This window comes from Pleurodeles waltl, chromosome 4_2 (genome assembly GCF_031143425.1).
Source record: "Pleurodeles waltl isolate 20211129_DDA chromosome 4_2, aPleWal1.hap1.20221129, whole genome shotgun sequence".
Taxonomy (NCBI): Eukaryota; Metazoa; Chordata; class Amphibia; order Caudata; family Salamandridae; genus Pleurodeles; species Pleurodeles waltl.
In genome coordinates, this window is record NC_090443.1 from 480,713,737 (window position 1) to 480,739,336 (window position 25,600).

At 43.8% G+C, this 25,600-nt stretch overlaps 1 protein-coding gene and 1 long non-coding RNA gene across 5 annotated transcripts in view; one reads left to right on the forward strand and one right to left on the reverse strand.

Moving 5' to 3' along the window:
• The window catches only part of LOC138294165 (uncharacterized), a 407,566-nt gene that overhangs the window by 260,083 nt on the left and 121,883 nt on the right, over positions 1-25,600 (forward strand). The window lies entirely within an intron of this gene.
• FBXW9 (F-box and WD repeat domain containing 9) overlaps positions 1-25,600 on the reverse strand; it is a 178,010-nt gene that overhangs the window by 104,691 nt on the left and 47,719 nt on the right. For all 4 annotated transcript variants that reach the window (XM_069231839.1, XM_069231842.1, XM_069231840.1 and 1 more), the window contains 2 exons: positions 1,987-2,135; positions 994-1,107 (listed from right to left, as the gene is read on the reverse strand). In XM_069231839.1, the coding sequence (XP_069087940.1) occupies positions 994-1,107; positions 1,987-2,135 (263 nt within the window). The remainder of the gene's footprint in view (positions 1-993; positions 1,108-1,986; positions 2,136-25,600) is intronic.

Here is a 25,600-nt window from a genome sequence, read left to right on the forward strand (position 1 = left end):
ACTATAGATTGTGAATCCCCCTCCTGCGTCATCAGATGACCAGCGCAGATTGTAGGACCGAAGACAGCATTAAACCCAGTGGAGAACTCAAGGGGCACAGACAGTGCGGAGGGTGCACCCACCAGCAGTGGCCTGAGTGGAGGCCCCCACAGATCCTTAGGGCCTGAAGGCACGCCAAAGGGAGCCAGAAGCATCCTGAAAATGTGCAACCTGATCTTTGTAGAGGTCTCTCCTTGCTGCAATATCACTAACTGGCCTAAAAAGGTTAGGTTGAATTAGGAACACACTCAGATTCAGCTCCTCAGGAGGTCCGGAGTGAGATCTGGTGGCACGTTGGCACCCTTGCACCATCTCTGGAGAATGGCGGAAAAGGGCCATTTCCTGCTTGGACATCTTAAGCTTTCTCTTGGACTTACCTAAAGACTTTGCTGCAAAAAAAAAGAAAAACAGCTGCAGAAAGAACTTAGGGAGAGGAAACAAGACCTTTCTCCAACAGCAACAGTGTGGAGTGCTATCACAAGACAGAATCAAACATATACAATATTTCTTGGATCTCACCCAAAAGCAGTTGTTCACCACATGTTCCCACTAGTAAGGAATTTATGGGGTGCAAAGCGGTGGGGGACATGTAATCAGAAAGTTCAAAAGAGTCATGGGCAGAGTATCGAGTACAGTATGGGAGAGATGAAATCACAAAGCAAGCAGTATATTAATAGTTTGTTTTCTGCCTTTACTAACACACCATATTTTAAAACAAAAATCCTAAACGGCAGACTTTGGGCCAGAAATTAGTTCCAGAAAAACAAGGTGAGGGGGGAACCCATTACAGGAGGAACTCATTCCACTACAGTTTTTCAAAGAAATACAGATCTTCAAATTTATATACCAAAGTGAGAGGTTGGCTCTTGGGAAACGATGTACATATGGTCGAGTGTCCTGTAAATAAATATGCAAGTTCTTAAGTCAGAATATCAATGATGTGCCTATACAAACCCTGATTGGCTGGAAGCTACCAGCCCTGTCCTCAAAGACGTGGACAAGCCCGTGATTGTCACCTGCCCAGATCTCTGGTAAATGGTAGGACATGGACAGCAGGTAAGAGTCCAGCTGGAAATGAAAAGCAAGAAAGCTTGCATCAGTGTCAAGACCATGTTAGGTGAAAATGGCCGCACCCATCCTTCATTTAGGAATTCATACATGAAACCGCACCCATCCTTCATTTAGCAATTCATACATGAAATAATCTGCAGCCCTATTGGTCAAAGCAGTTACCATATGTCAAACTATGATACAAACACCCTCACTCATACATAGAGTGAAAAATAAAACTGACTCTGACCCCAAAGAAAAATTTACATCATGTTGTTGGTCTGTTTAAGGAAACCAGCATTGGTAGTTTCAATAAAATTATAAACATTTACTATCTCTCTATATGTGCCGGACCCCAGCAGACTTTTTGCAATAAAAAATGTAACAGAGGAGTGGACTGAGCAATGGCACATAACACATCTTACATCCACCACACTTACTCATAATAGCACACCTGAAACATCCTAAATAGCAAATGCCTAGAGACTCAATGGCAGCTTATTGACTGCTGTGGACTTTTGTTAATATTTTTTTATTTCAGTTACCAAGAGAATCAATACAAACAAAAAATAAAGTAAAAGGAAGTGTAATACATATGTCAGCACAAAAGAGAAATCAGATTTTTCAGGTCTGAAATGCAGAGTTCAAATTGCCAGTAGCACCACTTTGGTTTTGAAGGGTTATACCCTCCCCCCTTCGTTTGAGCTGCAGGATTTTACTCTGATTCCATCTGCCCTTGCAGGATGAACAAATGCAATACGTTCCCCATGGTACATTAGTAAAATGTAATCATGGTAACGACTGATGAGAGGCCTTAAAGACCCTATTATGATTACAGAAACTCATCGAGCAACTTCTGAAAACCGTGCGGATATAACAAGCAGTTCATTTCTGTACCTGGAGCCGCTGCAGTACACTGTTGGCCCGCCGATCAAAGACTACCAAGGTCCGGTCTTCACTGCTTGAAAGGATGTAACGTTCATCAGCTGAGAGGGAAAGCACAGCACTTGAGTGGACCTTACGGCTTTTTACCAGAGGCTCGGTGGCTGTATGAGAAAAGAATGGTCAAGTTAACTTTTTCTCACCAGCATTTGAATACATCCATCCCTTTTAAAACGTTTCACCTCATGAATTATTAACACATTTTTCGCAAAATAAATTGGTGGCTACATGGACTGCCTATGAAGTGGCCATAGTCCACAATGTTTTATATTTGTACTAGCAATAACACAAAAGTGAAGCCGGCGTCAAAGCTGGCTAAAATTGGTGCACAAATTAATGCACTAATTACCAATGATCACCTTAAAATGTTATTCTTTTTTTTTTTTTTTTAAATATCCTTATTAGGTTTTCTCGTTTCATGGATAATGCACCAAACAGTGTATACAAGCACTAACACGCACCAAAAAAGAAACAATGAACTTTGAAGGAAGCCAGCACACACCCACCCATTTAAGTATATCAGGAGGTAACAAAACAGTTCCACAGCTAGTAGTAAAAGACTGACAATTACAACAATGTCCCCACATATAATGCAACAATTCTTTCATGCCAAGGGAGTTGCATTTCCCGATGGAAAAGTCAAGCCGCAGTGTTCGGCCCCCTCCCCCCTCCCCCCCAAACCTTCTGAAATTTGCACTGGCAGCCCCTGGCCTTATACATGACTCTCAGCTACCACATATAGACCAACCCCGATCCTGAAATGATGGGGATTCTGATGCCCCTCAATATCATGGGACATCACGCTTGGCCACCACCAGTCCCAAACTACAATAGAGAAGCCATGTCCGGGGAACATCACCTAGTGTTCCTAACAGGATATATTTAGGTTCAAAAGGAAGGGTTTTATCCACCACCCATCCCAGCTCTCTCACCACCAGCAACCAGGATCTCTGGATGTGCGGCCAATTCCACAACGTGAGTATTTCAATCAATCAATCTGGGAATTTGTAAAGCGCTCTACTTACTCGTGAGGGTCTCAAGGCGCTGGGTGGGGGGATGCTAGTGCTCGAACAGCCATGTCTTGAGATGTCTCCTGAAGGTAAGGTTGTCCTTGGTCTGACGCAGGTGGGTGGGAAGAGTGTTCCAAGTCTTGGCGGCGAGGTGCAAGAATGATCTGCGGATGCGTGGGACAGTGGGGAGGGCAAGGTCGGCGGAGCGAAGCTGTCGGGTCGGGTGTAGGAGAGCCTTCTGTTGCGTTATTCTGGTCCAGTGTTGTGCAGTGCCTTGTGAGCGTGGGTGAGTAGTTTGAAGGTGATTCTCTTGTTGATGGGGAGCCAATGCAGGTCTCTCAGGTGGGATGGGATGTGGCAGTGGTAAGGGGTGTCCAGGACGTGGCGTGCAGAGGTGTTCTGGGTGCGTTGCAGTCTTTTCTGGAGTTTGGCCGTGGTTCCTGCGTAGAGGGCATTGCCGTAGTCCAGTTTGCTGCCTGTGCTACTAGCACCCCTTCGCCTCTCCACACCGAAGACAGTCCGGGGAGGTCGCCTGTCACATACAATGTAATTGATCTATATTATAACATACTTGATGGAGAATTTTGAGCTGAATCAAGCTCAGGCGGGATTTTATTGCCACCTCCCTCGGGTGCATCATGCCAGCCTCCCAATCTGCATCCTCCAAATCTCCCACTTCTTGACTCCACCTTTTCCTCAGTTTGGCCAGTCTATCCGGCATGTGGTTGTTGAGGGTCTTATATGTAAGTGAGATAGTGTTTGAAGACAGCTCCTCTAAGAACTGCCGCCCCTCTTATGGGACGAATTCAGGTTAATCCAGCGTCCCTAAACCCTCTGCCAGCCAGGCGTGTCACAGCTGGGCACACTTCAGGAACTGGTTACGATGCATGAAGTAATCGCGTAGGAGTAATGCAAACAGCATCAGCCCACCCACCTCTAGGAGGTTGTCTATGCAAGAATTTCCCTTTAGACCCCGGGCACCAAATTCTCTAAGTTTCCCAATCTCCTTTAACCACACTGCCTCCCAAAGCAGCTTTGCCTGTGTCATCTTACCTGCCCAACCTATACAGCGAGTGGCTCTCTGCCAGGTCTACAGCAGACGTCGAACTCCCTTTCCTCCATACAGGTTGTGAAGGCAGGAATGACAAAGAAACTGGGCTCATTCCAACCTGCAGGTGGAGTGGTCCTGCAGGGCAAGCACACATTTATTTACTGCCACCAGATGTGCTACCCAGTAGTAGGCCCTAATGTTTGGGAGGGTAATCCCACCATTGTCGGGTTATGTTGAAGTGTGGAGAGGGCTATTCTAGAATGCCCACTATTCCATAGCAGGAAGCACTGATTGCTCTCTAGCTTAAACTTCATATCAGGGAGTGGATAATATGTGTTTCGTATGATGTACAGTAGTTAATGGAGAGCAATCATTTTAAACATGGCTGCCCTCCCCAACAGGGTGAGGAGCAACGTACACCATCTCTCCACATTGTCTCGAAAATACTTTATCCCCCATCCAAGGTTTCTAGTGAAACATATCTCTCGATTGGGCATTACATATATAACCAAGTATTGAAAGTCTTCAGTCACCACCTGCTCCATCTGCAAGAGACCAGCGGCGTCCAGGAGGCTGTAGGGATGACCGAGCACCGATTTGTTCCAGTTAATGTGGTAGCCCAAGTGAGCCACGTAGGACTCAAAAGTACAAAGGACTGGAGGAATAGTGATCTCGGTTCCGGTGACGTAAAGCAGAACGTCATTCGCATAGAGGGAGATTTTTTTCCTCCTCCCCTGCCACGTCTGAGATTCTGAACCCCCGAATATCTGGGTGGGAACGAGTTGCAGCTGCCAGTGTTTCAATAGTGAGGACAAATAACAAGGGTGACAGAGCAGCCCTGTTGGGTGCCTCGCTCAATGGGAAATGTCAACGAGAGAATCCCATCCATTCAGACGGCTGCCTTTGGGGCCTGGTAAAGCAGTGATATCCACTGTTGAAAACGGGGACCAAAACCAAATTCACAGAGCGTTTGGTGGGGGAATGGCAAGTGGATGGCTTCGAACGCCTTTTCCCTATCCAGTGCCATGAAAATATGGGGGTCCTCTCCATGGGCAGCCTCCAACATCCAGTTAAAGAGATGCTGAAGGTTTAGTCTTGTAGATCTGCCCGGCATGAAGCCATACTTGTCTCTGTGGATGAGAGGGACGATTATCGTCAGGAGTCTTGAGGACAAAATGACAGCTAACACTTTCATCTCGATGTTTAACAAGGAGATGGGGTGTTAGGAGCTACAGTCGGTCACAGGCTTACCATGTTTATGGATCACAACGATGGTTGCACATTCAAAATCTTGAGGCAACACACCATCGCGTCTCGCCTCCTGAAAGAGGTCATGCATATAGGAGGCCAGCAGACTTGAATACCTTTTGAAGAATTCTTCCAGAAGGCCATTGGGCCCCGGTGTCTTTCCCGTTTTCATCTTTATGAGGGCTGCCACGACCTCTTCCCCGGTGATATCATCCTCAAGTGCCATGTGGTCTACCGAGGGCACCATCAGCAAGTCCACCATCTCCAAGTACTCGGATAGTTGGGGGGCATCCGCCAACAAGCGTGCCTTTTAAAATGTGGTATAGTAGCTATCAAAAGACTCAGCAATGGCTACATCGGTAGAGTGGGGGTTACCCATCTCATCTACACTACTATGTATCCAGTGGGACGCAGTGTCCTGCTTACTTAGTCAGGCAAGCAGTTTGCCTGCTTTGTCACCCGCATCGTAAAGGCAATGCTGCATAGCTAGCAGCTTCCTGTGGACCTCCCTCATGGCCAGGTCCTGATATTCTCTCCGAAGCACCTCCAGGGACTGCATAACCAAGGGAGCGTTCAAGGGCCATGATCTGACACTCCAGGCTTTCTACTTCTGCCACCTCCCTTTGCCTTTTTTCGGGCCAAGATGTTCTTCCCCTTGTCTCGGAGTACTGCCTAATAAGCCTCCCATAGCCCCACTGCCAATTCTACCGTCCCCTTGTTCTCCTGGAAGTAGAGTTCTAAATCAATGTGGATTTTGGTTGCAACCTCCGGTCCCTCAGCTCTCATGCATTCAACCGCTAAATCGCACTTTGCGGACCGTCCCTGTCCTCCATCATGATCCAGAGGGAGGAGTGGTCAGATATACCTTGAGCACAGTATTCTGCTTGATGCAACGTGGTTGCCTCGCCCGCAGGGACAAACAGATAGTCTAGCTGGGGGAAGACCCTGTGGACTCTGGAAAAATAGGAGTAATCTCCACAGATCACAGAAGTCCTGGGTTTGTGCAAACCGTCCAAGGGGTGTGATTCCTGCTGGTGTGGCCGCCACGCTCGAGCAATCCAACCCCAAGTGCATGATGTTGTTGACATACCGAATCACAACATAAACAGATGAGTCGGATTCCACAAGCATGCCCACCACCTGGTCTAGGACAGGCTACTGAAGGCAAGGGTGTGCGTAGACATAACTGATGTCCTGCCCCACTAGCCCTGTACCCCAACATATCACACATTCTGGTCTATTCACATTCGGGAACCAGGAACGGGCAGAATCGCCACTTACCTCAAGCCGGAGGTGTACCCTGCATGCGCTAGCACCATGTAGGTCTCCCTATGCAGAAAATTACATTGAGTCCCCCTCAAGTGTTTCCTGGAGCAGGACAACATTGGGTTGCAATCGGCGTATGTAGCGCGTGACCACGCTGCACTTCACCTTACTGCCAAGCCCATTGACATTTGAGGACAATATACTGTTTTGTGGGGCATCTGGAATCCTATGTCATATGATGGAAACCATTGGTGCCAACTGCCCTATACATTCTACTGGCAGGTGTGGTGGGTCCATTTGTGTCCCTCTTCCAGGGTGAACCAAAACTAGTTAAACCGCCCAAAGTAAACCCAACTCATGCCCTCCACATCCCCCTCCCCTTGAAATGCTATTCTTAGCCAAAATATGGATCTCTGATTTATTTTCGAGGATGTGGTCCCAGGTGTCACCCTGTGACAGCCTAACTAAACGGTGAAGTGGGATATCCCATATATACCATGATTCCAGAAAGCCCACAAGAAATGGCTTACTGCAAATGGAGGGGGAACCTTAGCACCAGGACTGACCTCCAACTCTAAAAAGCCTCACAGTCTTTCTGCTCTCTGCCCCACCCCCTGCGGAGCAGAAGACCCAGTTGAAACCATGGATATTATAAGAAAATATTGTGGGAGCAACTTCCCCAAGAATCAGGCCTTATCCTACCCTCAAAGGGTTTGGCAGTCTTGGTTTTACCTCTAATCTACCCCCCATGGGGTGGAGCGGGGGGGGGGTAATCTCACTAAACCCGAGGATCATTTAAATAAAAATATGGTGGCAGCTGATCCTCATTGTTACCTACCTCCAACTCCTAAAGCTCCCAACAGTCAGTCTCCTCGTCCTGCCTCTGGGGGGAGGAGAGGGCGAAGGGTGGTGGGGAGTGTGACTGGAGGATTTACTTACAATGTGCCTCCCTCAAGGGAAACTGATTTAGCCAAGACTGACCACTATATTATCTTTTTTTTTTTTTATTCCACATGGATAGAAAGCACTTATGGTCACAGACCCATCTAAATTGCCATTAAAACTTGTAACTTGAAAAAAAAACATTCTAATAAGAAATTTTATTAAGTCATCGCACAAGCTGGCATGCACCTATTGATATTAAATACAGAATAGCCAAGCTCCATTCTCTCTTTCTGATAACTTTAGACCACATTATCCCACTGGAAACAAATACAATAAAAACCAAACACAACAGCTACCCCTAGTTTTCACAGACGTTCACAATCAAAGAGGAAATGGTGGAAAACAACTTGAAAGACCCTTGTGCGCAACTTATAATCCTATGGACAATCCTGAATTCACTCAATAAAAGCATAGACAAAACCAAATAATGAGATGAACACAAAATCCTCTCACTCAATAAAGATACTTTCAGCAAAGAATTATTCACAAGAATTATAAAAAACTTGAGAATTCCTGAGTAATATAGCTGCCTCCAGCAATGGTATTACCAACTCCCAGGAACTAGGACCGTTTATGTATGTTCTTCCATGATGAAGTGAGTAAAATTAGGAACAACCTAATATCCAATATTCACATTCACAAGGGAAGTAGAACTAATAGCAGTCATCTACCTTTGCAGATAGTTCCTTTGCCTCACTTCTACTTTTTGAGGATTATAGCTTCCAGAAAACCCTCTAGTTCCCTGCTTGACAAACGACAAGAATACATTTTCTAGTTAAATTATCACCTATGCCATCATGAAATTAATACATCACAAATGACCAGAACGGCCCCCAAACTTTAAATCAGAAGTTGTGCATCCTGTACTGAAAAAAAACTACCCACAAAATGCTGAGGAACCTGCCAATTACCACCCCAAATGGATGCTACCTTATTTGGCAAAACTCCTCAAAAAAGGTGGGCATCTACAGAAAACAGCAACCTATTAGCTAAACCTGGGGCAGGCTTCAGACCAGTTTTTGGAACTCAACTAGTCATAATTTTGGTCGCAGACAATCTTCGTATGCTAGCCAGTGGCAGTAAATGATGATTAATGATGCTTTAACTCCAGTCTGACATCCTTGAGCACAACACCCTACTATGTCACCCCCAGAAGTTTGCCTACAACAAACACAGCCTTCAATGTTTAAAATCTTTTACTACCAAAGAAACTCAAGAAATACAATTATGCTCTTTGCTTCTGTTTGTTCCTCCCTGTTGAGAAGTCCCCATGGTGTTGGCCCTGTCTCCACTATAGTTCAACATTTACTTAAAACCTTGGCTTCACCTATGCATAAGTTAAATGTGATCACATACTTTTGTTCAGATGACACACAACTAATTATGAACTTAAAGGAGGACCCTGGTAACTGATTCACTAGACTAGCTCACTGTCAGTTCCAGACGACTCAAAACTGCCAAACATTAAACCATCAGAATCTGAAATTCAACTAGTACAAAACAAATTCAATCACTCGGACGCAACCTTCTCATCCGAAATCTGGGCTTGTTACTGAATACTCGATTATGTCTTGAAAAGCAAAGTGAGGTGTTAGAAACCGTCGTAACACTCCATCCACATTTACATCATTTTTATCATGAATTACATCCTCAACTACATCTAGGGCACTTAGGGGGTCATTTTGACCTCGGCGGTCTTTTTCCAAGACTGCTGAGGGACCGCCGTGCGGAAGACCGCCAGTGGTGGCGGTTTGCTGCTCGGCCTATTATGACCGTTGGCAGCTCTCCATCCTTTTACGGACGGAGAGCCGCCAACAGCCATACTGGCGGGAGGCGGGGAAGTGGAGGTTGCTCCACCGCCACGCCAACAGAACACCGCCCAGCGAATCACGTCCTGTGATTCGCCGTGGAGGTGTTCTGTTGACGGTGTGGTGTAGGCGGAGGTGCCCCCATGGCTCCCATCCCCTCCCAGAGGATCGTCGGACCAGGTAAGTCGATCGTTCGTGAGGGGAGGCGGGTGGGGGGGTGTTGTGTGGGTGCATGGGGGTGTGCGTGTGTGTGTATGTAGAGGGGGTGTGTGAGTGCGTGTATGCTTGCGGGGTGTTGTGTGTTTGGGAATGAGTGCTTGTATGTCTGTATGGATGTGTGCGTGTATGTTTGAATGTGGGTGTGCGTGTCTGACTGTGTGTGTGGATGTTGGCATGTATGTCGGTGTGTGTGCGTGTCGTGTGTGTATGAATGATGTTATGTTGGGGGTCGGGGTGGGGAGGGGGGGGGTCCTGCCACCTTTGGGGGGTGGCAGGGGTGGTGGTGGGGGGGGCGGGGAGACCCCTATCAGTGCCAGGGAAGGAATTCCCTGGCACTGATAGTGCTTACCGCCATGGATTTCATGGCAGTTCCAACCGCAGGAAATCCACGGCAGTAAGCCGGGTCAAAATACCGCCGGCGGTCGTCTCCGCCCTGGCGGGCGGAACGGAGAAGCGGTGGATAACCATGGCAGTAACCGCCATGGTCATAATACAAAAAAAAAGACCGCCAGCCTGTTGCCGGTCTTACCGCCGCTTCTCCACCTTCCGCCAGGGTCATAATGACCCCCTTAGTCTCTCCAAAAAGTAACCATTACATTCCTCCGGACACTCCTGATGTTCCTTACAATCCAATCCACAATCCTCCTTCCTACATATTGACACGTGCCTTACATTCCAAACTTTACCATCATCCAACCGTACTGCACGACTTAGAATTTTAGCAACTCTCCTTGGTTCTGACCATCATGGTCTCCCCTTATCAACAAACCCAGGTATTTTAACACAAACATACTGTTCACCTTCAATCCACACATTCTAGACTTTACATTGTGATACAATTTAGTGCATGATTGATAATCTTGTACTCTGTTCCTCATTTCCTTATTATACTTAAAACCAAATTTCTCCCGATTTCTCTCCATTAACCACCATGGAACCAATCTAATAGACGGTCTCCTTCCTCTTAACAATTCAAAAGGCATTTTCCCCGTCACGGAATGGGGAGTTACTCTGTATGACAAAAGCATGTTTTTAATGCCTGTTGAGTTACCTGATAGGCCTTGGAGAAAACTGGCTATTGATTTTATGGGTCCATTTTCCACCTTACCAGTGAAGGAAGCATATGCCATAGTATTGATTGATTATTTTTCTAAATGGCCTGAAGTGAAAATGGTAAGCAAAATTTCTACGGATATAGTAGTAGATTTTTTAAAAAATACATTTGTGAGAGAAGGTATACCAGAAGTCATAGTAACAGATAACGGTGTAGAATTCACTTCTGAGAAAATGTCTGGATTCTTAAAAACAAATGGTATCAAACATTTGAAGGTTGCTTTATATAACCTTCTTCAAATGGACAAGTTGAAAGATTCAATACAGAGTTGTTAAAGAAACAATACAGGTAGCACTAAAATTAGTAATTCCATTGAAACAGTCATTGATGGTGCAGTGCATGATATAGCACTTTTATTACTCTGAGCACAAATCGTACAATTCCTTACAAATCTGTCAATCATTGCATCAATACCTGGCCACCAAAAATTTTCCTTCACTTTCCTTTTATTACTAGACATTCCACTATGACCAATATGACTCTTCCTTACAATCATTTCACACATACCTCTTGGAGGACCTATTCTGTCACCTCTTAGCATTAATCCACCGCATAAACTGAATTCCTCTTTTAATTTCTATAAAACAGCACTATCACCCCTCAACACTTGTTCACAAGGCCACGCATTAAGTATGTATCCCTTCACCATTTGTCTCTCATCAATTCTTGATCCCAGTCCTGTTCAGTTAAAACTTCTTGTTCTGATTCCTCATGCACTTTCAATCCTGACAACACATCCTCATACATAAAAGCTACATCGCACTCTACGTCCACAACACTTCCATCTTCACATGGTAACCGGGAAAGACCATCAGCAATACAATTGTTCCTTCCAAGTACTTATTCCACTTCAAAGAAATACATTTGCAACTTAGAAGAAAGTCTAGCAAGTTTTGGTAATAAATTCTTTCCACCAATAGGGTTCAAAATATTAACCAAGGGTTTATGGTCTGTACACAACTTGAACTTTCTTCCCAATACATTCATTCTAAACCTCTGCGCGGCCTATGATGCTGCAAACAACGCTTTCTCGGTCACTGAATAGCTTCTTTCAGATTGCGATAAGGTTTGTGAGGCATACGCCACAATCCATTTCTCACTACCTTTGCTTTGTGACAAAACTGCCCCAATTCCAGAATTGCTTCCATCCACTGCAATTATACAGTCCATATAGGTTTCAAACATGGATCTTGTACTATTTCTTGCTGAATGCATTCAAAACATTCAGATTGTTCCTTAACCCCATACAAATTAAACTTTCTTTTTCATGAGTTTTCTCAAATTCTCCACTTTTGTTGCATAGTTCTATATAAAACTTGAAAAAAATCAGTAAGGCCTAAAAATTACATTAATTGCTCCTTACAATATGGTTCAGGAGCTTCTACAATAGCTTTTACATGACTTATCTTATGACGAATTCCCTAACGAGAGATGATATGATCCAAATATTCAACTTGAGTTGGGCCAAATTTGCACTTCTCCTTCCTTACTGTCAAACCATTTCCACGAAGTATGAATAATACTTTCCTTAAAATCTTGTCATGTTCTAATCTATCTTTACCATAAATTAAGATGTCATCCTGAAATACCCTGCCATTCTCCACATTGCTGAAAATTCTATTCATCTCCCTTTGAAAAACAGCAGAAGCACGTGCAAGTCCAAAGGGCATTCTTCTATATTGAAATGCACCCTCCGTTGTTAGGAATGCTGTGTATAATGTTTGGAGTAATCTTCCAATTCTATCTGATGGTAAGCACTAGATTAATCAGTGGTAGAAAAAATAGAAGCTTGGCCTACAGATGACAATAATTCTTGTAGATTTGGCAAAGGAAATGTATCAATCCAACTTGCCTCATTCAGTGATCTCAGGTCAACACATAATCTGAGATCCCCATTGTCCTTGAGAGATATCACTACCAGAGAAATCCAATATGAACTCTCAATTGGTTCCATAATATTTTTCTCACACAAATCTTTTAACATCTTCTTGAGTTTAGTTCTATAGTTCACAGGTACATTCCGCATTTTAGGCCTTATATGACTTGCATTTTCTCGTAAAATTATTTTATGTTTGAACTCCAAGTTTACCTAATGATTTAGAAAATACAGTAGGAAAACTCTTGTCAAAATCATCATAATTCAATTAATTATGAAATTCATGCTCATATACCAGATACACTGGTAAAACATTTGTATAATCTATCTTAATACCAAGTTTTTTGATATGCAGCCACCCCAAAATTAACTGACACTTCTCAGCTATGTAGAGCTTACCATTACACTGCATGCATCCATACTCAATGTGTACATCTCTGTATCCCATAATTGGGATCCTGTGGCCTGTATAGCTACCAGGATTCACATCTGTTGGGATTAACTTTCTTTTGGGCCATCATTTGTTAAACATTTCCTTACACATAACAGTGAACCAGGCACACAAATCACCCATAGCAGTTACCTCATACCCATCTATAAGTAACCTGCAAGTGGGTAAGCTCAATGGTCTATCCACATTAATGTCATTATCCTGTAAAACACTCAAAACCGCGTCTTGTACCCTTTCTTCATCAGTATCATCTTGCACTGAAACATAACTTATGCTTTTCTTATAACTCTTAAACACTTTACTGAAGTGACCAATCTTTCTACATAAACTACAAACCTTACTGAATGCCAGGCATTTTTTAAAATTAGCTAACTGATCACCAGCTCCACATCTATAACATACTCTTGTACCACCATCAGCAACATTTTTCCTTACAGTCTGAATACATTTTTCAGACACTTCTATGCCTCTTGCAACATTTATTGCATTTTTCAACGTTAAACCACTACTGCATGACCATAGTTTTTCCTGTATCTTGCGCAAATTTGTTTTCATCAATAGTTGGTCCCTCAGGACATGATCATACGACATTTGTTTGAATTTACAAGTAACCGCCAACCCTCTAAGAGCAGCAACAAATTGATCAATAGACTCATCTTCATGCTGGATCCTAGAATAATATTTATAATGTTCTAAAACTACATACATTTTTCTGCCATAACGTTCCTGAAGTTGTTTCTTGGCGAGTTAATATACGTCCACATCACCAGTATTATCAATTAAAGGTAAGTTCTTGTACTCTCTTGCACCGAACCTGTGCCTTGCCAAAGCTAAATATCTTTCTGGTGACCATTCTTGTTCTTCCAAAACATCAACATATGCTTCAAATAAATCAATCCATAGTTCCCATTGTATAGGTGGTTCACCAGGTTCCGATAAGAAAAATCGTGGCGGTTGAATAGCTGACATGTTGATAATTCCAACAAAGCTTGCTTTAACAATAACCGTGCCCCGGTAGTGTGTTCCCAGTACAATGAAACAATTATCTTGCAATGTAAATATTTTAATTATTAATGTATTTATGCGGTGTACGAATCATCGAAATTTGCTATTATATCCAATATACAATATATGTAATTGACAGGTGTGCGAGTCACCGTAGCTCGCCAGTTCTGTTAGTGCCTTTAAAATGGCTGCCATATCACCTAAGAGCTTGTGTTAACCATCCGAGCTTCAAAAACGGCCGCCCCAACGCTTACGATGACACGCACCTGAGTCTTTCAGAATCAACAGCTGATGACGTGCAGCCGAGGATGCAGACATCCAATGAAAGCAACGGCCGCTGCGCACATCTAATGGAAACAGCGGCTGCTACGCACATCCAATGGAAAAACAGCCGCTGCGCAATCCAATCAGGCCATGCAAGTCCTTCCGCATGAAAATACTATGTCAGCAAACTCTGTATAGGTCTTCACAGCCCTTCGTAGCCGTAGTAACCAAATCCAACGGGTCGCAGGTTGATAGGCCGGTTATTCAGATAAGTAATTGTCTTTAACTCCCACTTGTCGCCAATGTTAAAATAAAAGACATGCACCATGGTAAGTTCTCCGTATAATTTATTGCATAAGATCGCACTTACAAGGAGCAACGCCGTCCACACTCCTCTCACAATTCCATTTCCCTACAAACCGCATTCTACATTCCCAAACTATATATTCTACAACCTATCTAGACTCTACATTCTACATTCCTACATTTCACTGCCTACCTACTACAGCATTACCTCACAATGGAGGATAGATATGCTGGTACTGCAATTAGTGCTTGAATATTCGTTGAACTGGAAGTCTTGACACTGCAGTCTAGCTTTCCAGGATCAGATGCAGCAGTAAGAAATACTACAGCGATCAGAGTGTGAGGTTTGCTGCACCAGAATCACTGGTGTACGTTAAGGGGATGCTTCAGAGGTTTTCCTCCACATTCTGTTCTAGTAAAACAGTGATTCACATTCCTCAGTCTTCCGGTCATTGGCTATACTCAAGATTGTGCCTGCTGGACTTCGCCCAAAGGACACATTAAACCATGCAGTGAGCTGTGAACATATGCCTTTTTGGGCATAGGAGGGAGCTGGAAATACTAGCCCCTAATTAGGGAGACAGGTGTGGCATCCAGGCTAGGACACTTTTCTTTGTCCCCTGGTTCAAGACCACCGCCTTGAATTTTTAAATCCTGAGCATGACTCTGACCCTGAACTGCACACGGAGGCTGCAACATGACACCTTCAAGGGCTGTGCTATAACGTATATTGCCTATGTGGAAAGAAAAATGTAACACTTTGAAAATATGATGAAAGCATCTGAAATAAAAGTAGTTGAGTTGCACCTGTTCATATGTCAGAAGATGCCAAGCAAGGCCCTGCTTCAACTCCTAATGTTTGATGTTCTAGCAGGTAACCCTGAGGTCCATTTGAAGATTTACAAGTCACACTATATCCAGATAAGAAGAACTGGGATGAAGGTAGCAGAGTCTAGTACCATCACTGTTGATTTGCCATGCTCTTCATGCCAAAGGCTATGGCTCATGCAGTAGCTAAAATAGGATACTTAATTGCCAGGAATTGTAAGATAATGATATTCCCAGACCTCAGACGTGAATATGGACACCTGGAAATTCATGCCATTAAAAAAATGAGGTATTTCCATTAAGACTGAGACATCACTTTTGTATCCTGTGAAGCTCAAAATGGCCAAAGAGGCAAGGAGTAATGTTTTCACACAGGTGTAATGTTGAACAAGGGAGAAAAACATATTCATATCATAAGGACCCCAAATAGTTGAAATCTCTATTGAATATTATTGGCCACTGTGATCCTGAGGTCACCCAATGCCAGGGAAACTGTGGAATGATTGACTTGTTGTTTCTAAAGATATCCTTGTTCATAGTTTCTGATCTCCCCCACACTGTGCACATTTATACTGCATTGTTCTCCCATCAGTAATATTATTTTATATGAGTTTCCAGTCTGTTGGGAAGAGATGGTCATGTGATTTTCTAGTAGGTCTGCTCTTCATATCCTTTTGTGTCATACTTCTCAATAAACAAAAATACATTTAAGATTCGGAATGTGACAGGTGCATTACTGGATTGGTAGAAGAAAACAACTTTTTTTTTTATTTATGCCAAAATACTGTCCTTATTTTGCAAACTAAGGTTTCACATACTACCATCTAAATGTGTTTGGTTTACCATGTTATTGACAGCCTAAAACATGGGGAGAAAGCAGATATAAAGCATCTGAGCCTTATACAGAGACAATTAGAAAATGGATACGCCAATTGCAGGCCTGCAAGCTTAGACAACAAAATAAGCAGACAGTAAAAAGAAGGCGGGAAGATTTTATAAGATGTTCCTTGTCATAGTAGTGGGGGTACCTGGGGTGATAGTTTAAGATCACATTTGTTACTCCTAAGAAATTGACTTATTGGTGGCGAGAGGTGAGAGCCCCACTCAGATAATAAACAATCCTTGTAAGGGTGAACCACGAAAAACACTAAATAAACCTGTGCCTAACCCTCTGGTAGCTTGCCACAAAAGCAGTCAGGCATAATTTGAAGACAATTTGTAAAGTATTTATGCAGCAAGCAAACAGTAATAACGTCAAAACACCACACAAGTAAAATCCCAAACCAATTTAGAAAAACTGTAAATTTTGATATATAAAATGATACCAAAACAAAATAAATCCAACTAGTAGAACTGGAGTTATGAATTTTTAAAGTGCCAGGTAAAAATAGTGCCACAATGCACCACGTGTGGTTATCTGATCACGCAAGACCGGATCAAAGTTACAGGTTCAAGAACGAGGGTCGGATACAAGGAACAGGTTCGTCCCATGTAGAGTTTACCTTCTCCCAGTCCAGGTCTACACGAGGAGCCTTAGCTGGAGTTTTGCCTTGGCCAGGGCTGCAAGGCGCTCGTTGCAGGCATGAGGAGCAAGCTGCCACTGGAGCTTTGCGTTGGTGGGAGACTTGGTGTGAAGAGCAGGTCGTCTGAACTTCATGTTCGAGGGAGGCACAGGCACCGAAGCTGACTTGAGGAGCACAATCGAAGTTGCAATCAGCCCCATACTTCTGGATTTTCACCTGTGGATACAGTCATGAGTATTAGGAGTACACTGATGCCAGCTAAGCATCCAAGACCTTGTGGGGCACCTCTTGGGGATCAGGACTCACTCTAGAAAAGACAACAGCAAGGCTCAGGCAGGCCCAGCCAGTGCTGGTCAGCTGGGCATTTGCAGGGTGGCCCCTGGGACCTGTTGTGTCCCTGTAGCTCAAATAGCAGGTCAGCCAACTGACCATTTGAGTCTCTTTTAGGGATCCTGGGTTCAAGCAAACAGGTCCAGTCTTCTTTCTTCAGACAGCTTGGCAGTCCTTCTTCTGATCTTCCACAGGCCATGGAGTGCTCTGATGAGTGTTTCCGAGGGTACCATTCTTCTGCCCAGTGCCAGCTGCCAGGTGGGGAAGGCCAGCTTTGTCTGATCCTTCCCTGGTTTGGGCTTAAATCTATCTAGGGAGACAAAGGTAGGCCTCGGAGTGAGCCACATTTGTCATTGTCAGGGCAGACGCATTTTGGTTAGGAAGAAAAATGCCAGCTTTCAGAAAGTTTACTAATATGGCTGGGTCAAAACTAAGGTAGCATGGTTTGCAAAGTAACGACAGAATGGGATGCGGCCTGAGCGACTACCAGTGGCTGAGATTAATTAAAGCACAATCAATTGATCACTTTTTTGTTTTTGTGAACTTAAGTATGTCACCCTAATTGGCACAGGTATGCCAGGTGTAGGTCAGTGCACACTGTGTCACTAGAACCAAACTATACCTGGCTACCCGAACTAGGGGGAACCTGACCCTGAGTAGTTTGTGTTCTGGTTCAGGGAGGATCTGTCCAGGCGGTGTAGGCTGGACTGTTCTCAGTGAAGTAGAGTCAAGACTGATTTGCATATGAGATTTTTACTTTCTTACTGCGAGGGCTGTGGGAAATTGTTAGAGGCTAAAGTACCATAGAGTTGTAACCGAATCAGAGATGCAATCAGAGGGCAGCGCTCTAGTTTTTAGTAGCCGACTACCAAAAAAGCCAGCAGAGAAGCAGGCGAGCATGTAAGCATCGCATTGCGCTTATCGATTGTTCCGCTGTGTGTCAACCCTTTTAAAGAGTGTCAAACCTTTTTAAATCCTCTTAATGATGGTAAATATATGGTGCAATTATTATGTGAATTACTTAATGCCTGTTTTATAAAAAGATAGGTCTTTTTACACTCTTACTGAGAGGGCTTTGGGGAATTGTTAGAGGATAAAGTACCACAGAGTTGCAACGGCACCATAGATACACAATCCAAGGGCAGCGCTCTAGTTTTTAGCATCTGACTAACATAAATGTCAGGAGGGAAGCAGGCGCGCTGATGGCGCGATAAAGGCAAGCCTGTTTGTGCCCATTTGCGCCCGAACAGGACCAGGGGTCAGGACCCCTAGTCTATTTTTCATAATCAAGGTTATACTTTGGGTGCCCTACTCTCCTTGAGGCCCATCTCTCCTTCCCAATCCTGCCCTCCACTTGGTCTTGAAGCCAGGGAACGTCACTTCTCCCTTTGTAACTTTACAATGGACAGAAAGGAGGATAACAGAATGAAGGATAATAAAAACAGATCGGTCTTATCATTTGCAGATCCCTCCCATGCCTTAAGTACAACCTTTTCACACTTATAGAGGAGGAACAGCCTGATGCCTTGTTTCTCATGGAGACCTGGCTGCATGACTGTTCCATACCAGACATCAGCAAGGCACTCCCACAGGATACTATGGGGGTTATTCTAACTTTGGAGGAGTGTTAATCCGTCCCAAAAGTGACGGTAAAGTGACGGATATACCACCAGCCGTATTACGAGTTCCATAGGATATAATGGACTCGTAATACGGCTGGTGGTAAATCCATCACTTTTCCGTCACTTTTGGGACGGATTAACACCTCCTCCAAAGTTAGAATAACCCCCTATATCTTTCGGAGAGATCATTTGCGGAAAAAGGGAGACTGAATTGCAGTTATCCTAAAGGACACCTATAAATACAACTCCCTTGACAAACTGGATTGTATAAATCTGGATTTCACTATTAACCTTTCCCTCACCCTCTCTTTTTCGAGGATCTTATTGTATTAACCACCTTGTCCAAACTCCAGCTTTACTAGAAACTTTGCTGGGAATAGTGGCAGGTATTGTTATACGAAAAGCTAATTTTACACTGCTAGAAGATTTTAATACCCACTTTGATGAAATTAATAACCCTTAAGTGCTAAGAATCCTACAAGACCTAGACAGAATGCTGCCAACTCAAAGGGTTAAAGGGCCTACACACACATTAAAAGTCACCTGCTAGACCCAGTGTGTAGTAATGAGGTTCACCTTAAAGTTAAGACTATATGTCAAATGGCATCAACAAATCATGCCTTGTTAGTATTAACTCTGGAAGGTCCCTACTTGTGGTCAAATAGCTAAGACTAAGCTTAGCCTTGGCCGTAGATGGTATAAAATTAATAAAGAGACCTGGATATCGGCGCTTGCTAACACCAGACCCATGCTAGGTAATGACCTTGAGGTAGCTAAATCTAGAGTAAATACCTGGATACATCACTCACTTGATGCTACAATCCCCACTCTACTCTAAAAAAAGATAGTAAAGAGAAGTCTGCCCCATGGTTTAATGAACACTTAGCACTTCTAAAAAAAAAAAATGGATGCACAAAGTTGGAGAGGAAATGGAGATGTAAATATGACAATGAGGCAAAAGGTGGCTTATCGGGTGGTCACTCGCTTTTACCACCAAGAGATCAGAAGGGTCCAAGCAGCTCATTATGAAGACCTATTGGTCAAGGCAACTAATGTCCTGAAGGAGCTATTTCGGATTGTAAAATCCCTCAACACCCTTAAATCAGGAAATCCTCCACCCACTCCCTCAGCACCACACTGTAATGAACCTGCAGCCTACTTTTAGAATAAAGTCACTTCTATCTATAGTGAACGCCTAAAGGGGAGAGAAGGACCACCCACAATATTAGAGACAGCATCCATGGCGGAAGAACTAGATAACCTCAATAATTTCCCCCTCAATCACTGAAGACACACTCTTGGCCATTCAAGGGAATGTGAAATCTGTCTCCTCCTTGGATGTGGATTCTCCCTTATATCTTTCGGGTAGGAACACAAGAAATACTCCCCTTCATCCAGGATCTACTAAATCTTTCTATCACCACAGGTTCAGTCCCCCGAAAATGGAAACATGCTGTAGTTAAACCACTGCTAAAAAAACAAGCCTTGACCCTGCTCTGCCAGAGAATTACAGACCTATCTCCTTGCTGCCGTTTATGGGTAAAGTTCTTGAGAGGCATATCAACCAGCACTGCTCCCAGATTTTAGAGGTAAACTTGTTTCTCGATCTGACTTAAAACGGTTTCTGCCCTAAACAAAGCACAGAATCAGCCATGCTGTTGGTAATGGAGGAAGTCAAACAAATTCTGGCTGGGGGAGGTATGGCAGAGATAATTCTCCTCGATCTGAGTGCTGTGTTTGACACGGTCTTAGCATGCAGGTTCACTAAAATAGGGGTAAAGAATGAGGACCTAAAATGGCTTCACTCTTTTCTCAAAGACAGATCTTTTCAGATCTGGGATCCCTCATGCTTCTCAGAGGTGCTACCCCTCAAATTTGGGGTCCCGCTGTGGTCCGCATTAAGCCCCACTTTCTAACATTTGTCTGCAAGCATAAGCCGCCTCGGTCAAGGAATTTGGGGTATCTATCATACCTTATGCTGATGATTTGCAGCTGGTAATTTCCCTCTCCCCTAATAACGGCCTTCAGCAGCAGCTGGGACCCTGACTGGAGAAAGTGGCTCAATGGATGGCAAGCTGCTCTCTGAAATTGAACAGAGACAAAACAGAGCTACTAATGGTGGGGAATAATGCTTCTCCTTTGAGCACACTAGGCAGCCCAAATAGGTTAGGGACCGGTCCAGTGCTATTGGACCCTACAAAAAGCATAGGAATATGGCCGGGGAGCTCCTTTTCATGGGTAAAAAAATTGACCTGTACAAGCTATGCCCTGTTGAGAACAATGCACAACATTCTGGACCTTTTACCCACATTATCCAGAAGAATCGTGGTCCAGGCACTATTATTGTCATGCTTGGACTATGGAAACTCCCTATATGTGGGCTCACCTAAAGTAGTCCTAAAGAGACTCCAACTGGTCCAAAATACTGCAGCTAGGATAATCTTTAAGCTGCCCAAATTTGCTTCAGTTTAAGAGGCCTTGGCATCTTTTCTTTGGCTCCCTGTGGATAAAGAATAAAATTCAAGACACTGTTCATTACTCACAGGGCAGTCAATCACAGGGGCCTAAGATGATCAGGGATCTTCTCACTCCTTACACCCCCAATAGGACATTAAGGTCCTCTAGCACTGGTCTGTTTAAGGTCCCTCGCATTCAGAAGGCCAGATGGAGAGGAAGATCTTTTTCCTACATATTCCCAAACTGTGGAATACTTTGCCTACTGGACTGAGATAAGAGCCCAATGAAATTAAATTCAGGAAACTTCTGAAAACCTGGGTTTTAGCCATCTAATTGAGGCATACGATAACAGGCCTGTTCAGTGCTTACTCTCATAATGAGAGGAAGCCTCACAGTAGCCAGGCATTCTATAAATCCACATAAGATAAGATTAATTCAAGCATTCCATCTTCCCTTTTCTGTATATTTTAACTTTCTAAGTGGCATCTTCAGATTAATAAATTAAAATTCACCTTTACTATTTAGAAAGGATTTAAAATTACAATTCAAATTAGTGGAAGACGTATTTCTCTATCTTCTCCCAAACTGAAGGTATAATTTCCTTTTTATTAGTGTTATATATTTATTATTAAGTGTAGTAAGGTAACCTAGTGTTAGGAAGGTTTAAGTTTGGCAAAACATTTATTTTGCCAGGTTGAAATGGCAGTTTAAAACTGCACTACAGTCTGCAGTGGCAGGCCTGACAGACATGTTTTACAGGCCTACTTTTGTGAGTGGCACAATGAGTGCTGCTGCCCACTAGTAGTACTTAAGTTACAAGCCTGGGTACATGCAGTTCCATATACTAGGGATTTATAATTAAATTAAAGGTACCAATCAGGTGTATATCAATGTTATTATGTTTTCAAGGAAGAGCACAAGCACTTTACCACTGATCAGCAGACAAAGTCCTAAAAGCCAACAAAAATAGGTTCAGCAGGAAAGCAAAAATCAGGGGTGACCATAAAGATAGGGTCAAGTTGGATAAGTTACTTACCTGTAAATCCTAGTTCTCTTCCAGGGGTATCCTCATCAAAGTCATAAACATTGAATATTCCCGCCCTTGTGCGGGGACCCCAGAGCATATATATAAAATACATACATATTATCATGTGTAAAACAGCAATGCAGGCTATAATCATAAATAGGCTAAAATGCTTTATTTCTATGCAAGTTTTTTATTTTATTTTATTTTTTATATTATAAAATCACAATAGATCATAAATATCTACCTAAGCCCCCAAAAACTGGACTTAGGGAAGTAAACAGCAGTAAATAGCAGAGAAAAATAGAAAAAAAACTACATTGAAAAACAATGAAGCATTCTTAGCCAATAGGCTGCATGCAGGTTAACACAGGAGAACCATAAAAACTTTGGCACCGTGCCTTTAAGACCCTGAGCACCTCCAGTATCCCACCATGCCTCAGGGGTGAAGGGAAGGTGACAGTTGGTTCACAGTTAGGTCAGTACTTTTTTACGGTGACAATCTGTGTAACTGATCAGAAAGATAATCTGTCCTGCACTTCCAGGAGACTTGAGTCCGGGGAGGAGGGTGGGTTGTTTATGACTTTGATGAGGATACCCCTGGAAGAGAACTAGGATTTACAGGTAAGTAACTTATCCTTCTCTTCCAGGGGATCCTCATCAATAGTCATAAACATTGAATAGATTAGCAAGCCCATCCCTAAACTCTGCGGACTGTCTGAAAGAAGTGCAGGAAAAGATATATATTCATGCAAATAGATTTCTAAGAGAGGCCTGCCCCACCTGGGCATCCGCTCTTGCATCCGAGTCTAAACAGTAATGCTTAGTAAAGGTATGCATAGACTTCCATGTAGCAGCCTTACAAATCTCGGAAATTGGTACATTGTTAAGGAGGGCAGCAGTAGCCGCTTTTCCCCTTGTGGAATGCGCTTTTGGCCTAGCCAGTAATCTCTTATTAGCCAGTTGGTAAGAGTTAACAATACAAGACACAATCCATCTTGATATCGTTCGTTTAGACGCTGCCTCTCCTGTTCTTAAATGACCATAATTTAGAAACAAATGGTTAGAATGTCTAATCGGTTTTGTTTTGTCCAAATAGAATTTCAGCACTCTTTTCAAGTCTAAAGAGTGCAATGCTTTCTCAGCCGGAGTCTCCGGCTTGGGAAAGAAAGTCGGTAAAGATATAGTCTGATTGATATGGAATTCTGACACCACCTTCGGAAGGAAAGATGGGTGAGTTCGCAGAACCACTCTATTATCGTGAAAAACCGTGTACGGTTCTCTGCAAGACAGAGCCTGAATTTCGCTGACCCTCCTCGCTGAAGTAATGGCCACCAAAAAAGCCGTCTTCCACGTAAGGTGCTGTAAAGAGGCCTTGTGGATAGGTTCAAAAGGAGGGCCCATAAGTTTTGACAGGACTACATTCAGTTCCCATGGAGGAGAAGGTCTCCGAATGGGAGGAAAAACCTTTTTCAAGCCTTCTAAAAAATCCTTGACTACAGGTATCGTAAAGAAGGATTCCTGAGAAGGCGACTTACGATACGCTGTAATTGCAGACAAATGAACCTTAATAGAAGATACCTGCAGACCAGACTTCGCCAGATGAAGTAAATAGGACAGTATGACGTCCTCCTGAGCTCGTATGGGATTTATACCTTGTTGAGAGCACCAGATGTAAAATCTCTTCCACTTAAAAGCGTAAGAACGCCGCGTGGAAGGTCGTTTTGACTCTTTCAAGATGCTCATGCACTCCTGTGAGAGCCCTAGGTGCCCATACTGTAGGAATTCAGGAGCCATGCTGTCAAGCTCAGAGAGGGAAGGTTGGGATGTAGGATTCTGCCTTCCATTCTGCTCAGGAGATCCGGTCTGCACGGCAACCTCCTGTGAGGTCTTTCCGATAAGTTGAGTAGGTCCGTGTACCAGAATTGGCGGGGCCATTGTGGCGCTATCAGAATCATTCTGGTTCTGGAGTTGTAAAATTTGTTGATTACTGCCGGTATGAGGGGAATCGGTGGAAAGGCGTAGAGAAATGTCCCTGACCAGTTGATCAACAGGGCATTCCCTTGAGATCCCGGACGGCAGAACCTGGATGCGAAGTCTGGGCATTTCTTGTTTGTTTCGTCTGCAAAGAGATCCAACTGGGGTCGACCCCATTGATCGAAGATGTCCTCGACGACTTCGTCGTGTAGGACCCAGTCGTGCGCGTCTTCCAGATGTCTGCTCAGGAAATCTGCCTCTACGTTTTGCTGACCTGGCAGGTGTACCGCTGTGATAGACATTCCCCTGGCCAGGAGCCAATGCCATATCGTTTGGGATTCTCGAGACAGAGGTAGTGATCTTGTTCCCCCTGTTTGTTCAGGTAATACATTGTGGTTGTATTGTCTGTCTGAATTAGGATAGATTTCCCCTGAACCAATGGAGAGAAAGATTTGAGAGCCAGATGGACTGCTCTGAGTTCCAGTAGATTTATGTGATAGTTCTTTTCCTTGTCGGACCACAGACCCTGAGCTTGGAAGGAACCCAGATGAGCACCCCAACCCTGAAGAGACGCATCCGTTACCAGAGTGTCGACTGGAATTGTCTGGTGAAACGGAGAACCTATCGACAGGTGAGGTCTGTGCATCCACCATTGTAGTGATTGAAAAGCCACTGCTGGTAGTCGAACTCTGTCCTCCCAGTGACCAGTCTTTTGGCTCCAATTGTTCTCTAATGCCTCCTGAAGGGGCCTCATGCGTAGCCTGGCATTCGGGACAATGAAGATGCATGAAGCCATGGAGCCCAGAAGCGATGTCACCTGACGAGCTGTAGGTGCATCGGCTGTTAATAGTTGTTGACACTTCCTGTGGATTGATAAAAGTCGTTCCTCCGAAGGATACACTCTTTGGAGCTCTGTGTTTAGTATCGCTCCCAGGTAGTGGAGGTTTTGTGTTGGAATCAAGGTTGACTTGTCGTGGTTGATTTGAAGACCTAGAGACTCGAAAGTTCTTAGAACGATATCTCAATGTTTTCTCGCCTGATCCGGAGATGAGGCCTTCACTAGCCAGTCGTCCAGGTAGGGGTAGACGAATATTTTTTGTCTTCGAAGGTGTGCCGCTACCACTGCTACACATTTTGAAAAGACTCGGGGTGCAGACTTCAGGCCGAATGGAAGGACTCTGAATTGGTAGTGCTGTGACGCTATCTGGAAACGTAAAAATTTCCGATGTTTGGTTGCTATTGGGA